The 16,477-nt window shown below is 51.4% G+C and overlaps 1 protein-coding gene across 3 annotated transcripts in view; it reads left to right on the top strand.

The window, feature by feature from the left end:
- OLFM1 (olfactomedin 1) overlaps positions 1 to 16,477 on the top strand; it is a 35,226-nt gene that overhangs the window by 12,916 nt on the left and 5,833 nt on the right. For 2 of the 3 annotated variants that reach the window (XM_074608187.1, XM_074608186.1), the window contains exons 2-4: positions 1,192 to 1,341; positions 6,746 to 6,901; positions 9,428 to 9,647. In XM_074608187.1, the coding sequence (XP_074464288.1) occupies positions 1,192 to 1,341; positions 6,746 to 6,901; positions 9,428 to 9,647 (526 nt within the window). Of the gene's footprint in view, positions 1 to 1,191; positions 1,342 to 6,745; positions 6,902 to 8,868; positions 9,233 to 9,427; positions 9,648 to 16,477 lie in introns of those variants that run through there. The other variant, XM_074608188.1, reaches the window with a different exon arrangement.

Genomic DNA, 16,477 nt, shown 5'->3' with positions numbered 1-16,477 from the left:
GCCTCCAGGCTGCATGCTTGTGCCTTGGAAAAGAGCTAACGTGTTACAGCTCTGCTCTTTCAAGACGAGTGTTTCGGGTAGTGATTCTGCTGATTGTGAATGAAGCTGGGAATTTTTATTTTTTTTCTGGGGATTATGAGACCCGTTTATTATTTTTTTTCCCCAGTTGTTTTAGATAGAGAATCAAATTTTTTGCCGGTCTGCCTAGCCGTCTCTCTCAGTGTGTGTGTCTGGCAACATGGGTGTTTGCAAGGTTATTTGTAATGCATTGCAATAGTAGAAAGAACGTTTCCCTTCCAGTTGGCAAAACGGGGGTACCTTCAAAGTAACCAGAGGCCGAATTGTGATTAAATAATGTATTTTGCAAAGTACTGTGAGATCAAAGGAAAATTAAGATCAGAGAGGTTTGGAGAGCAGAAGGGGCAGGCGGGGGGCTGGGGACCGTGCTGTGTTTGGGGCTGGGCTCCCTTTCTGCAGCGTGTCCTGGCAGCTCAGACGGGGGCACGGATCGCACCCTCCGGATCGCATCCCTTCTCTGCTGGCATGCTCCGCAGGGCACGGCACCGGGCTTCCCCTGCCCAGGACCCGCAGAAGGTTTGGAGGGAGATGGTTGTCTGGTGAACCTCCCCATCCCCAGGAGAGTCTGGCAGAGGAGGGGGGAAACCTAACTCCCGGTGTCTGTTTACTGAGGGGAGCTGATTTTCCTGCTGCCGGATCCGGGAGAGCTCTGCAGAGACACATTGATCGCTGCTCAGCCCTCAGCCAGGACACCGTATCCTCGCTGGTGGCTCGGGCACATCCTTCTCACGCTGTCAAAGAGAAGCCAAGTGCTTTGTAAGGACGGCGGGGCAGGGGGTTCCCCACCCTGATGCGCTCAGTGCCTTACAGCACGCTCCAGCCCTCGCTGCTTTGTGGCTTTCCTCCGGTCCATGCATTCCCGTGCGCGTTGCCTTCTTGCTCCAGCTCTTGCTCTCCTTTTCAGACCCTTCTTTTATTTGTCCCCGATCCATATTTTTGCATTACAAGTGCATTTTGCCAGCTGGGCCTGTCGGAGGAGCCTCCCTCCGCTGCCAGCACAGCTCCAGTATCTGCCACATCCATCCTGCTCCCTCCACTCAGCCCCCTTCCCCTCCCGCCCCCCTGCCAGGCCTCCCCCCGTTTACTTAACCCTTCTTTCCCTGTGTTAATTAGGTGTTGCCTACCAACCCAGAGGAAAGCTGGCAGGTCTACAGCTCTGCCCAAGATAGCGAGGGACGTTGTATATGCACAGTGGTGGCACCTCAACAGACGATGTGCTCGCGTGATGCCAGGACAAAGCAGCTGAGACAACTATTAGAAAAGGTAACGGATGACCCCTTCTGGGCAAGGTGGTTTGGTTTGGCGTGACACGGGGGGCAAAAACTCGAGTGAGCTGGGCTGAGCCTTGGTTTCCAGGGAAGAGGGATCCCTTGGCCATCCCTCCCGCGCCGTAGCTGTCCCCATGCCTGTAGTGGGGAATAATCAGATGCAGTCGGGAGGATAAATCTCTTGGGTGTTTCTGAGGCACGGAGGAAAAGAGACCGTGGCCTAAGGCCAGGTTAAAACTGCTGAGATCAGAGCAAAAATATTGAACCACATTGCTTAAAAAAAAAAAAAAAAAAAGTCATTTACTCATTATTTTTTTTCATTACGTTAACACAAGCGGTTTCAAAGGATGAGCCTCAACAAGATGAGAGAAGATAGAATTAAAAACCCAAAGCCCATGCATTCCTAGCCAAGCTGATATTAAAAAGGTCAAGTAAAACAGTACAAGCTGTCAACATCAAATAGCACGGAAATGACAGGTAGTGGTTTTCCTTCTAATGTTGACATCCACTTGATTACTTTTTAATAGTCTGCTGTCCAAAGAGATCAAAGAATCTCATTAGGGAAACATTCCTGATAACAAGAAATTTTCCAGATAATGGATTTCATTGAAGAAAAGCTGTTTCATGTGAAATGGTGCTCTTCTCTTTAAAATAGAAGTGGACTCCAGTGCTGGATATGTAATTATCCCTCATGCCCTAATGCTGTGTTGGCATGTGCTGTGCATGACAAAATAATTTTTATCCCGCTGCTATCGGGAAGTTGATGTATTAGTTACTCGTAATAATATTAAACCTACACTTAACTGATTCTCTTATGTGATAAGGACAATGAAGTGAGGCAGGGAACATTTGGCCCTAAAACGCTTCTTTGGTATGTCAGAGGCTTCTAAAAATAATCCCACTCAAGCTTTTATTTCTCTAAGCAGTAACAGCAATCGGTCCAACAGCGCATTTGCCTAAGAGGCAGCGTGCGTTATATTAGCAGCTGACACGGGCGTCCGAGAGCCGTCGTGTTCCCAGAACTGCTCACACGCATTAAACAAGCAGGATTTGACCCGATGCCCTCTGCTAATGGACGGGCGAGTTGGGCATACGCGACCTGGGATAACGTCGGCTCCCGAGCGGAGGGCGTAAGCGCTCAGTGGTTTTTCCCTTATGCAGCTCCCCGGCTGCCAATGAATAGAGTGAGGGAGGAGCGGTATTTCAAGGCATGTGTTCTGGGGATATGTTACCTGCCTGCTAATCTGTCTGCATCTCACTCCTACGCTAACCTATATGAAAACCCCAAAATAAAGAATAGGCTCTTAGTGCCAGACATCTGATGTTGACGAAGGCTGAAATGATAATCCCTATAGGAAAACGCGACTGCGGGGAAGAGCTTCCAGCTTCCCAGGAAGGATTTCAAACCTGCTAACTCCTTCCCTCATCTGACACTTTAACTCTAGCTTTGCGATGGGGAAACTCGCATCTCCTCATTTCTCTCTGCCGGCAGATGAAGAGGCGTAAATGTGTCAAAGAGGTAATTATGTTTGGAGTTTCAAAGGAGGACACCTGGCAGTCACCTATGGAAATAATAAGGCGTTGCTTTTACGGGCAAGAAATAAGCTGCATTTGTGCGCGTGTAGGCAAACCCATTACAGCATCTTCTGCGCTAATCTCTGCACAGAGGCTTCAGCAGCAGAATGTACTTGGAGCTTCAAAGCTGCCAAGACCCCATCTACCCTCAGCGCAGGGGCACAGGCATATGCAGAGAAACTGCGGCTCATGCTGCTCGCGAGTGAATCCTGGGCACCCCGTCGGCTTAAAGAGCAGGCGCTCGGTGAGGTGAGGTGAGCCAGGTCTGCTCGCCACCGCACAAACTGTTCAGCCCGTGTTTTGCCACCGAGGTGTCTGAGCTCATCTTTGGCTGGAGTACACGGAGTCCTTCCAGCCTTGTACGTGTCAGGTGCTGAGTCCAGATCTTGGGCTGAATCCAAACCAAGACATCACCTAAATCCTGTTCATAAACAGATTATGTTTTATCTTCAAACGGCTTTTTTTTTTTTTTCTTTTGGCCCTGTTATCTGGGAGGACTTCCTCCTCTGATGGTTAAACCATTTTTGGTTTCCTGCCAATTCTTATTCTTTGCCAGCACTGATTTCCAGATTAAACAGTTCTTTCTGTTCCTTTGATATTCAGTCCAAGGTGGATGTAGGGAGGACAGTGACATCTCTTCTCAGCCTTCACTTTGCTTCCTACAGACCTTACAAGATGAACTTCTCGTGTCCTGGTCCATCACCTGAGTCCATCTCTCTGCTAATTCTTCCTGTAGACCACGAAAATCTCCCTCAAGGTGCCCCATTGCTCCGCCAGTTTGTCCGGCTACCCAAAGCTGAAGCTTCATCCCAGTTCAAACCCCAGAGATGATCTTAGAGCAGCCCTTTCGAGCTGGCGTGAAAGGCTGATCCACAGGGAAGCTTGAGCAGGGTTTAAACCATGGCTTTGGCCATATCTGTCTCCATTGGTCATCAGGCCAATATTGACACTCCGTTACTCTGGTTTAATTCTGAAACAACTCGCTGTCAAACAAGTTGACAAGAACAGCACTGGAAGTTTCGTTTGTATCAATTTTCTATTTCAAATGCTAAAATTAACTCTTTTCCCCAAGACAATCGCAGGTGTCTCGCTCCCATTAGCTTGATGGAAAATGAGGTTTCGTGTTGAGGGTGCGTGCTCCGCCAACGGAGGCAAAAAGCATTTCAGCTGATGTTTGAGGATAGCGGTTAATGGATGAAGCTGAGGGAATTTGAGAGACAGTATCCTTGGGTCTCGGTTCATTAGAGCACTTATGTACATGCTTAAGTTTAAGCTATGAACAGTCTCATTGAAGTCTAATCATGTGCCAAAGTACTTTGCTGGATCAAGGGCTTAATATGCTAATGAAGGAAAACAAGTAGATCTTCAGCTGATGAAGCGCACAGAGATCGGGAATGATGGAGACTGACTTTTTACAAGTCTGGCCAGGATCTTTGCCTGGTTGAAAACAATATGGGCAACGAATAGCGAGAGTCTGGACTTGTAAAACAGATTCCCCAGAATAGCACAGCAGCTAATTTTAGGCATCTCGGTTTAGAGCCATGTGAGGAGGCTGTTTGCCTCTGCAGTCAGGGGAGAGGCAGACTCCTCCAGCCGTGATTCAGAGCAGAAGCCGGAGCGAGATGCTCCGATTCATTTCCTAGCGGAGTCTGGCTCTCCCTCCCCACCATCCAAGAGGCAGCGTAAGGAGCCCCCCGTAGCCTCCCGCGGCCCCTGCAGTGTCACACACCAGCACATCATTACAGAAACGCTTTTTTTCTGATTACTCACAGCTTGGCCTTTAACTGGGGGTAGGCATTAGTGGAAAAAATGAGATCAATTTTGTACGATCCCTACAAGTCGTTCCTGTTCCCACCCATGGGAACAACTCTGCTGTGTAGGTACACCTTGACTCAAAGGAGGATAGACTGGATTACCAGAATAAAAAATATCTGCAGACCAGTCAGGCTTGTCTAAGTCTTCCCTTCGCCTGCCTCAGGGTGGAGAGAGGTCTTCAAACTCCTCCACGTCCAGCCCAGGTAAATCGGCACCCAATTGCGTCCGCTGGGAGCTCAGGTACCCCGAGGGAGGCACGGCTAAACGGGCTGAGCTCAGGTTTGCTCTTTTCAAACCAAGAGGGTCTTGTTCTGCCCGTCCCTGCTCCTCACACCTCGCTGAGCAGGTCCTTGGTGGCTCTCAGGATGGGTGCTGGTTCATCTCTGAGGGGTGTGTTGGGCCTCGGAGACTGAAAATAGCTTCACCTCTGCTGAGGGAGACCATTGGACCCCCGGAGCAGTTGTCCTGCTTGTAGAAAATGTCTCCTCGCTGTTGGCCTTTGAAATATAGGTTGTCCATACATTTTTAATAGTTCCCCGTAATAGTTTTCTTGTCGTCATGCATGAGCAATGGGCATTTTGATCCCTTCAGTGATGCAGACGCCAAAGTTGGCATTTGACCTAGGCTGGTTTCAGCAAGTAGCCTCCGAGACCTGGCTGCGTGCGGGTGTCCCGCCATCCCCTCGCGCTGTCACTCCAGGTAAGTCGCGGCAGCCCAGCGTGATTTGCTGGAGGCAATATTGCACTTGCACCCATCTCCTTCCATCTCAGCCCTGGCTTTGGCGAGGACGGAGACGGGAGGGGATGTGGCAGCACGGGCTCTGGGAAGTGTCTCGGAGCGGATCCGCAGAGACGGTGCTGGCTCACATTTGGGTTTTGCTCAGACGCCCACAGATGAGGAGCCTTGGACCGGGATGCCTGTAGCTGGGGCCCTGACGCAGCAGCGCGCTTGGGTGCCTGATTCATTTTAAACACAGGCGTCATCCCTACCGGTGCCGGCGGTCGCCTTGCCGTGGCAGGAGCGCCAGCCGTGGGCTGAGCCCCGTAATGCACAAACCGCGCGACAAACACCACCGTCCCTGACGCAAAGACTTCAAATTACGCCCGTTGCTTTCTGCTGAATAGGTGCTTGGGTGCCTGCCCAAATCAGAGCTCTGAAAAATGGGAGAAGGGAATATCTTAATAAATCAGATGGCAGCCAGCCTTCAAAATCAGGTCAGCCTAGCTATGGCTTCCCTCCTCTCCTCACACCTTCAGCGCAAGCGGCTCTTTTTTCTCACCGTGAGCCCAGCCAACCTTCTTGCATCATTCCTTTGGCTGGGCCAGATGGGTGCTGCCCGGGGGGGCCGCGGGGATGCGGCGCCGCTCAGCGAGGAAGGATGCCGACACGGCACAAACGCCCGAGCGGGCAGGGACGGGGGGGGACCAGGACAGGCAGGTCTCGGGGCCCCCCCGCGGCGCTTCCCAGCTCCAGGCTGCCCTCACCTGCAGCTGGGTTTGTTGTGGCAGCTGCTGTATAAACAGTCGGGCTGTTGGGATAATGAAGTTTTTACTAGCTGGGAGTAAAGTTTGCACTCAGGCAATCAGTAAGTGTCACTTGCGTGCATGAGGAGATGCTAATGTGCACCTCAGCAGAAGCGTTCCTCGCAGTCAGATGTGCTTCTGCTCCACCAAGAGCCTCTCCTCGCCTGATGGCAGGTGCCGTCCCAGCCTCTCAGAGAGGCCACGGAGGGTGACGCATTTTCACCTTGACTACGACCCTTATTTGCATGCGTGATGGTTAAATTATCCTCTGCAGCGCGGCAGAATAAATGTTTATGAAACCACGTTGCTGGTTTAGAGCATGGGGGTCGTAATGCTGTCGATTAACCGGTAAATAATGCATGGGGTGATCACCCTTTAGCTTTGCTGAGCGTGTCGGACAAGGTCCGCCTCCGGCGCTGGGATGCGAGCGGGGCTGCCTTGCTGCTGGGGAGGCACCTCCTTAATGAGCCCCTTCTCCTTTGGCAGGTGCAAAACATGTCCCAGTCGATAGAGGTGTTGGACAGGCGGACTCAGAGAGACCTACAGTACGTTGAGAAGATGGAAAACCAGATGAGGGGACTGGAGTCAAAATTTAAGCAAGTGGAAGAAAGCCACAAGCAGCACCTGGCGAGGCAGTTTAAGGTAAGTCTGCTCTCCAAAACGCTAACGAAGCCCTGGCCGGGGATTCTGCGGGGTTCGCACGGAACGGTGGCCCCGGTCACACATAGCCGTTGGTCCGGTCGTACTCCCACCCGTGCAGCTCCCTCCTGTCCCGAGCACGGCCAGATCCGGGTTGCGGCATCGCGTCCTCGGCCGCAGTACATTTTTCTATAGGCTAAAAGCACAAATCTCCGCGATCCCGTACCCACGAACCGCCTGGGTGCCCCAAACAGGGGGCACGGGATTGCTCCGTGAGAGGGGAGACCCCGGGGCAGCTGAGGTCAGGGCTGCCCAAATTTCCCTCCAGGCCAGGCCAGTTCCCACGCCGTGCCCGGGACCCCATTTTTTTTCTTGGGAAGAGCCAGGAAGGAGCCGGGGCTCCATTCCCATTTCTGCAGCGCGTGGCAAACCGCAATGGGCTGTCACCAAACCGCTGCCCTCCTTGGGCTGGTTGTAGCAACAGGGCAATCCATCAAACAAATTAATTCCGCCCCCCCCCCAAAAAAAAAAACAAACCCAAAAATACTCTTGCAGCCGTCCTCGGGCTGGCAGACTGCACATCTCAAGGATGTGCAAACGTCCAATTTTGAAATAACGGTGTTGGCAGCAGAGCCAGCACCTTCTGATGGGTTATTTCTGTGTTGTCCCGGTGTCGCGCAAACGAGAAGTAAAGCTGTCAGCCTTTTAAACGGGGCTGTCGTGGCGAGCAATGGTCAAACTTTCAAGAACACGACGGAGAACAAAGGAAATTGCCAAAAAGAGGCTGTCGGCAATATTTGGAATCTTAAATTTTAGTAATGCTTTGGATTAATAGATGTGAAAAACAAATTGAGAAGATTTCTAGTGAAATCTGGGGACGTTTCTGATCAGCCCCCCAGCCGATTCCCATCCTCATTCTCAGGCAGCTTCCCAGCTGGCTGGTGTTTTAAAGCAGAATCTTTTAATTGATAAATTAAATGCTGAAATACCAAAGTAGCATCATAAAAAGCTGGGAAGAAGGTTCTCAAAACTTCTCCCCGACTCCACCTCCTCCACTCCCTATCTCCGGTTACCGCAGGACCCTAAATTTTAGATCCGCGGGCTGGATGTAAGGATCATCTTTCTGATTTAAGCGTGAGTTTCTTTTTTTTTTCTTTTTTTCCTTTTCCTTTTCTTTTTTTTTTTTTTTTTTTTTTTTTTTGTCCCCCCTCCATTCTGATGAGTCTAATCCTCCCCATTGCCTGCCAGGGCGCCTGCACCGGGAAGTGCAAGTAAATAAGGAAATAAATATATTTCCCCACATTAAAAAAAAAAAAAAAAAAAAAAAAGGACAGGAGGGAAAAAAGAGGGAAAGCCTCTTGAGTTAAATAGGAGGGGATGGGAAGGAAAGAAACGAGGCTGAGGACCAATTTGTGATCCCGGTCGCCCCCGGGACAGTGGGATGTCGCAGCCCTGAGCGCTGGGAGCTCGGCCACTGTGCAGTAGCTTTCGCAGCACCAGGTTTACCGTGTACACTAACATGCTTCATTAACGGGTAGGTGCATGCATATTTATGTCTGCTCATTAACTGCTGGAGCAAAGCATCTTCAACAAAATGCTGCGTACCGTGCCTTTAAACGAGGCCTTCAGTTAATTTATGGGGGGGAAAGAAAAAAAAAAAAAAAAAAAGTCTTCGTTTCCGCAAAATAAATTTGATAATGACTTTGATTTTTATGTTCTTTATAGCATGGCTAAAAACAGTAAGGGATTTTTGTCTAATTTGCTGCCGAAGCACCATTTTAAATAACAGCCACAGCATTTTGTTTCTGCTAATGCCAGCATTAAAATGTGAGTGGTTTGGAGCTCTTGTGTTGGTTTTTTGTTTTTTTTTTCTTTTTAGTTCCGTAAGAGTATTTGTCTATGAATGGCTATCTATATAAGGCAGGTTAGCGAGCTAGATCCTCAACAGTATTTCATTTTCTTGCTTACAGGGCTAACTTAAAAGCAAGTTTTTTCAATGCTGCAGTGACTGAAGAAGCAGTTCACTCCCATGTAACCATGAAAAGAGGGCCACAGAGCATTTTGCACCATGCATTTATTTTTTTGATTATTTTCCAAATTAGCACCATATCTCACTAAGGAACCTTGAACCACACAACCGAGATCTTCCTTTGCATGCAATTGTAGATGCATTTCATGAATAGTTTGAAACCCTTGTCAATGCATATATATATTATTTTATTTTATTTTTTGGAAAGAAAAAAAAAAAAAAGAACTCTTTGTGTATGTGATCTGAAGCATGTAACCCTAAGATGTTGCATTCTAAAAATGACAAATAAAGGCCTTTCCCAAATATTTTGGTGTTCTGCAGCCTGTTTAATATGTTCTTTCCAAGACATCATTTGGACCAAAATAATAATTAAAATAATTTTAATGATAATAATTGTGGGGTATGAACATTGCACTCACGTAGGAAGCAACCAGGTCAAGGCAGAGTGTTGCAGATTTTTGCACGCATAGCACTGAACCAAGCTTATTTTAACCTTGCAGGCAATAAAAGCGAAAATGGAGGAACTTAGGCCTTTGATACCAGTGTTGGAAGAGTACAAAGCCGATGCCAAATTGGTATTGCAGTTTAAAGAGGAGGTCCAGAATCTGACGTCAGTTCTAAACGAACTCCAGGAAGAGATTGGCGCCTATGACTACGAAGAGCTTCAGAACAGAGTGTCAAATCTTGAAGAAAGGCTTCGTGCATGCATGCAAAAATTAGGTAGGCTCAGAACAACATGGTGGCACTGGCTAAACACCATCGATGTCAAACCACCCATCCCGTCTGGAGGCAGAGATGCTAGACTGGACATCTCCCCGTGCCTGGCCTGGCTGTAAGGGATGAGCTGGCACAGCCGGGTTGGGATCCTGTAAACATTTATGCTATAAGTAACATTAATCCTGGGAGTAGTCCTGCTGAGGATTACTTGCAAGACCGATGTTGCTCATGGCGTAAGTGCTTCAGGATCGGGCCCTCGAGCGGGCATGTGGCTTTTTGCATAAGCGGGCGGCGCAATGCGGTGAGATGCCCGTGCCTGTTGCAAACAGCGCTTATGCAAAGCCAACACATGCCCCCCGTTTTGCTTCTGCATCCCTGTCCGATCCTGTTGCTGACCGGACCTGGCGCACCGGCAAAGGTCTCTGCGCGCCGCTAGCGCCCGCGCGCGTGTGTGTGTGTGTGTGCAGGCTGTGACTCGGTTTCCCTTTTTTCCTCCCCTTTTGCATCTTGCAAACCACCGTTGAGAAGAGCATGATGTGGCCGGTGTGGGTTCGCGGTTTGGTCTGGACTGTGCCATGAGCAGGATATAAATCCCCCCCATCTCTCCCCTTCCCCCAGGGAGCCCCTTCCGTCAGGCCACGTAACCGGCAATGCTAAAACCCGAGAGATTCACCCGTAATCTCATACAGAGAGTATTAACTGACCGAAGCCCGTGGGTCTCTTGTGGGGAGACACAGCTGTAGCCAAACCCAGGGTCTGACCCCAAACCGGGGGTGGCGAAGGGGGGAAGGAGGGCACTGCCTTCCGCACCTGCAGGGAATCTCCCCACCGTTTGTTGGCCTCTCTCTGACTTGATTTAATTTCTACTTACATTATTGACTTTCTTGTTAAGCAATTGAGATAATCTAAACACATTAACTGCTCCGCAGTCTATTTTGGTAGCACATATGAAGTTACGCTCTCAGGTAACTTCGTGGAGGATCAGATCTCTTCTGAGCACTTTATATCCTTGGCAAGGTAATGCTTTGTTTCTCTCTTGTCTCTGCTGGTGGGATTGCTTTTGCTTGTTTCTAGCTGCCCCCACACTTCTGTAAGCAGCCGCCTCGCCTGTATTTCCCTCCGCGTTTCCGTCCTGTCCTCTCTTACCTTGGATGTCCCTTACGAGCTACCTCTCGCTGGAAATCTGGGAGGGGAAAGTGAATTTCCACGTAAGCCCGGCTGCTCAGCAGTAGGAGCGTGCAGCGAGTCATCCACCACGTTCCCCCCCGGGGAGCTGCCTGGGCAGCGGGTATAACCCCCCCTGGAGGCTCAGTGAGAGGGCAGAGCCTGACTTCTCATTTATTAACGAGCGCTGATGTGCCCAGGTTTGGTTCGGGGGCAGAACAGGCGGAGGCGAGTCGTGCCGTCGCTTTCTGCGGTCCCTCTCCTTGCCCTGCAGTGGTCACGGGGAAGGCAGCAGGGTTGAGGGGTGGCAGGGAAGTCCTGACCTTCCTTGTCCTCACCTGATGGAATTTCACCCTGAAAGCTTAATGGGGACAGAAATGATTGAGGTTATAATGACTTGGTGCTTTCTGCCTTAGCAATACCTACCACCTGGAGCGTTATCGCATGGGCACCATACAGACAGCTCGGGAATGACAGTCCTGCAGTGGGTAAGACAAGAAAGGATGGAGAGCAGGCCCAGGAGTGTCTGGTTTGAGGAGCGATTGAAGGAGCTGGGACTGTTTAGTTTGAGGAAGAGGAGGCTGAGGGAAGACCTCATCACTCTCTACAACTACTTGAAAGGACATTGTAGAGTGGTTGGTGCTGGTCTCTTCTCCCAGGTAATTAGCGATAGAACAAGAGGGAATGGGTTCAAGCTGCAGCAGGGTAGGTTTAGGCTGGATATTAGGAAAAAATTCTTCCCAGAAAAGAGTGGTCAGACACTGGAATAGGCTGCCCAGGGAGGTGGTGGAGTCACCATCCCTGAACGTGTTTAAGAGTCGTTTAGATGTGGTGTTGGGGGATATGGTGTAGGGGAGAACTTTGTAGAGAGGGGTTGATGGTTGGACTCGATGATCCCAAGGGTCTTTTCCAACCTGAATGATTCTATGGTTGACCAAGGTCATGTAGCAAACCCCCCCAGCAGCCCTACACTGCCAGCACAGGGCAGCTCTGCCCTGCGAACGGCTTTTCTCATTTCTCCCCTGCCGAAGGCAGGTGAGATGTGGGTGAGATGAGAGGAGGGATCCGCTTGCTGCATCCATAGCCTTCAGCCCATCTCTTGAAGATGAGGAGGAGCTGTGGGTGATAGGGAGGGGGAACAGCAGCAGGACCAGAGATTCGAGTCTGGGCTGCAGAAGTACTTCCCAGGGATAGTTCTTTAAACAAAACCATCCTGGACCCCACAGCCCCTCTCCGCCTGGCCTTGGTGGAGCTGCCCAGCCCAGGCTGGTCTACAAGAGCCAGGGAAGCTGTGATGATCCCAATGACCCTGGGAACTTTAGGAAGTAACTCCCAAACCGTTCAGGACTCCAAAAAAAGAGTTCGCTTCTAGACCGTTAGCTCTTCCTGCTCTGGGCCATGTCCTGGCTCGTTACATCCTCATGCTCAGGTCCTCCAGCTGGGACATCCACCCAAGGAGCCCACGTAAGACTGATGGAGACAGCTGGGATGGCCAGCTCTTGTAGGCAATGTTTTCTAGGAACTTTGGGGTTTGGTTTTTTTTTAATCTTTCTGAGGCTTTATTTGGGCTCTTTGGCCGTGCCCCTTCTTTTCTCCTCTTGCTGCCTCTGGGGTCAGGGCAGCTTCTCTGCCTCGGGGCGTTGCAGCACCCCTGGGTGCTCGTGGAGACGGACGCTGAGTCTCACAAGGGTTCTCCCGGGAGGGTTTGCTGCTCACCCAGGAGGGTGATTTATTTGGTCACTTAACAGCAAACAGCACGGATTGAATTTCCGATGTTGTTTATCGCTCCAGAGTGCAAACCAGTGAAAATGGTAGTTAATTGAGTTAAATTCGGATAACAGCCTTGCAGACACTTTTGCTGCCGTGCGGTGAGGCCCTGTTTGCTGAGGATTGCTGTTTGCTGCAAATTATCGGCTCAGAGGGACTCACTGGCGTTTCAAGTAGCACGTTTCAGCTCAGATTTGCTCCTGCATGGGGCCAGCCGTGCCGCTCACCTGGCAGGCGTTCGCTTCCTAGAGCTCAGGATGCAGCTGGGAGCACCCAGGACAGGAGCTGGGAGCTGCTGCAATAACCACGGGACGAGGGAAGGGGAGGGGATGTGCCCGGTTCCCGTCCGGTTCTCCTCTCCCCATCCCCTGGGGAAGCACTGATGCTCCACAGGGCAGCAGCATTTTCCTTAGACAAGGTCCTGTTTTGCATTTTTGGGTTTCCTAAGCATTATTGATGGATCAAGAGTGAAAACGCTTCCTGACCCTGGCATGTGTGTGAAGGGGAAAAAAAAAAAAAATCAATAATGGCACGTTCAATCTGTTATTCTGTTTACACTCTTAAAGATCACTATTTATACAGGGATTTTAGCGTTTCCATTAATGTTCCTAAGAGGAGCCTTGGAGGCGCAGAGAGGTTGTCACTCCGTGATTCGAGGGGGAATTTAAGTCGTCTGTGCTCTGCCAGCTCCTCTTTGCCTGACGGAATGAGCTTTCCCTGACTCTTGCACAAAATCCCAGCCCACGGTCCCGGTGCAGAGACGAGGACAGAGCCCTGCCGGCCTGTCCCAGGTGGATTTTGGGATGGGGGCGCTCCCGGACGAGTGACAGAGACGAGGGCAAGGCACGACCCCACCACTGCAACCCCATTCCTGCTGGGGAATGTGGGATCCCGGGATGTGCGATGTGGATCAGCCCTCGGCTTCGCGGGAAGCCCCAGCAGGGAAGGCGCTCGACTGCGGCAGCGGCAGCCCGGGCAGAACCACTGAGTCCAGAAGGAGATGGTGCTGGTGTCAACCTGGTGGTTGCGTTGGTGGATAAATTGCTGCTGAGCCGCTAAACAACGCTTGTGGGCTGGATCTTAGGAGAAATACGGAGCGGGGGTGTTAGCATCCTGGGAGGATGGTAGCAGTCCTTTTAACTGGCTGGAGGAAAGCCTGTCTTCTGCTGGAAAATTCCTTGTGCGGCTGGCGAAGGGGCTGCGCGGTGTTTCGTTGCTGCTCTGCTGAGGTCGGAGGCGGTTGGCGGGGTCAGCCCCAAGGGTCACTGGGCAAGAGGCTGATTTGGGCTTTTTTCCAAGAACAGGGACACGCCGGTCCCCGTGGGCCACAGGTCCGGGAGCCCCAGTAGTGCTGGGGAAGCTGGAATGAAAACAGATCCTCTGCGCACGCCCCGAAAGCTGCTGCTCCCAGGCTTCCCCTGCGCCGTGGGCTGATGGATGAGCACCAGCTCGTGTTCTCCTCTTGGACGTTTGTCCCTGAGTGACTTGGAATGCCCGTGGTGTCCCATGCTCCTGCCATCCCAACGGGAGAGCAGGTCTACTGCGAAAGGCTCGGCACCCATGGGTGCTGGGCTGCTCGGGGCAGGAGGGCTTTGCTGGGCAGTCAAGCAGCAGCTTCGGGCAATCACAGCCGGGGCTTGAAAACTGCCCTGTGCGAGTCGGTAGAGTCTGATAAGGGGAAGACCTGGATGTTGGGTTTCTTGGGCTCCCTCCCCAGCTCTGCTCCCACCCCACCGCCCCGCGCTCAGCTCCTCGCCCGCGGAGGGGAGCGCTGCTGGGGCTGGGGGTGCTGCTGGGGGGTGCTTCGAGGCTGTGCGGGCTGCTGCTCCATGCCGGAGAGTAGGGAGTCGCAAGAATCCTGTCTTGTGAGCTACTGCTCTGGTTCAAGCTGCGACATGTCCGGGGGAAGCAGTAGAAGACACAAGACCCCTCTGCCCCCAGCAGAGTAATCTTCCTGTTTTTCCTATGCGAGCCCCATAGAAAGGGGGAAGAACCTGATGGTGTTTGGAGTGTGGTGTGGATCTCACGAGGAACGGACGGGGGAATGAGGATCGCAGAGGCTGTAGTTGTCCGTCCCTGGGTGGCAAGCCCATGAGAGCTGCAGGGAGCCAGCTCGCTAGGGGCCTTAAAGGATCCCTTTTAAACTTTCCCTCTAGCATCTGAGTGCCTGCGATCGATTTACACCAAGAAAGAAAACACTTTGCCCTGTGTAAGAGCAACCCCCTTGCATTGCTGAAGAGCTGTTGTGAATGTGCCTCCAGCTAAACGTGTATGAGATGGAGCCTCACTACTTGCAAACAACACTGGTTTACCCTTATCAGCTGCTGCTGCTTTTCTTTTTTTTTTTTTTACTTTTTTTTTTTTTTTTAATCAATGAGCTTTTGTACAACCTTTCTCTCCAGGGAAATGGAAGGAAGGAGATAAAGTGACAGCAATGTAGGGCTGCGATAATGGAAGGCAGCGTTGAGCAGATCTGTGATTAGAGGGAGGCTGGTCCTCTGCAAGGGGAATTTGCAATACATTAAGCATTTATGATTTTAACCCGTTGCGTCCCTTTGTCAATACCTCACTCTCCTCCTGAGCTGAGAGGTTTTGAATGCATCAGACAAAATCCTGTACGTCGTGTCTCGGTGAGGCCAGCAAAGCTCGCTGCTTTTTGGTGGGATCTCTCTGTACCTGCCCGGTGCCTGAAGGCTGTGGGAAGGCTGATGCTCCCTTTGCCCATGGCAGGCTGGTACATATCAAGAATATCTTCATCAATTTTATGTCCCAGGCTGAGGTGACCCCTTTGCCCACAGCTCAGAGCTGAGGTAGGTGGATGCGTCCCATGGCCTTAATGAGGAATATACAGGGACAGGTGAGAAGAGGCGAAGGAGAGAGGCAGCGAAGAGATATTGCAGACTGTACGTACTGGAAACATTCAAGGTCAGGTTGGACGGGGCTCTGAGCAACCTGATCTAATTGAAGATATCCCTGCCCATTGTAAGGGCGTTGGGATAGATGGCCTTTAAAGGTCCCATCCAACCCAAACTATTCTATGATTGTACTTGGTAATTTTGAGCAGAAGGACCTTGTCCTGAGCTGGCAGAGCTCCTTATGTGTTTCAGCAGCACCTCCATGGGCTCCCACCTTGCAGCCCCAGCCCCGGGTACCCCTCGCTGAGCATCGGCACCATCCGTACCGCAGTGCAGCTGCAGCTCAGGCTGCAAACCCAGCCTCCGGAGCAGCTGCTCCATCCCAGCACCACCACCTTCCCCTTCCCTGGCCTGCCAGAGGCTTCCGCGGCAAAAAGGAGACGTCAGGAAACATCTTCTGAACTTCAGGTTGTGGCTGTCCCCCTGGTGCCACTGACCTTAGCTTGGCTTGCTCAGGAGATGCTGCTCCAGGACCGGCTCTGCACTGAGTGTGTCCGGGTTTTAAATGAGTGTGGTTCCATAGCGAAAGACCATCCAAAACCACATCCACATCTTTGTCTCTTCGTCTTTCGTTCCTTGGGGCACGTATGCTAGAACGCTGGTGTTGCAGGAGACCAGAACGGCAGCTTTGCTGAAACCTGGGGATATCGTTGGAAATAGGAGCTCGGCGTGTGGCTGCACCTTCGATGCCAAGGCTGTAGCGTTGCAAGTGTCTAGTCAGGGGCGTCCCCGGGGGGATGCTGGGTTCAATGTCAGGGGACAGAGCCACGGAAAGGAAAAAAGCTGCCGGCGCAGTGAGCTGGGGGAGAGCTGCCGCTGCTTCACCTTGTATTCAGGGCTTAAAAACACAGCCAGGCACTTGGCTGGGCTTGCAAATGTGCTGACGTGGCCACTGAATTCGGTGGCATGAAGTCAACAGTGTGGAGCACCTAAATATGCTTCAAAAACCTGGCTCGTAGCGCTGCACGGGTGCGGGTCCCTGTTGTG

This window comes from Larus michahellis, chromosome 15, assembly GCF_964199755.1.
Source record: "Larus michahellis chromosome 15, bLarMic1.1, whole genome shotgun sequence".
Taxonomy (NCBI): domain Eukaryota; kingdom Metazoa; phylum Chordata; class Aves; order Charadriiformes; family Laridae; genus Larus; species Larus michahellis.
This window is presented reverse-complemented; position numbering and strand designations above follow the sequence as displayed.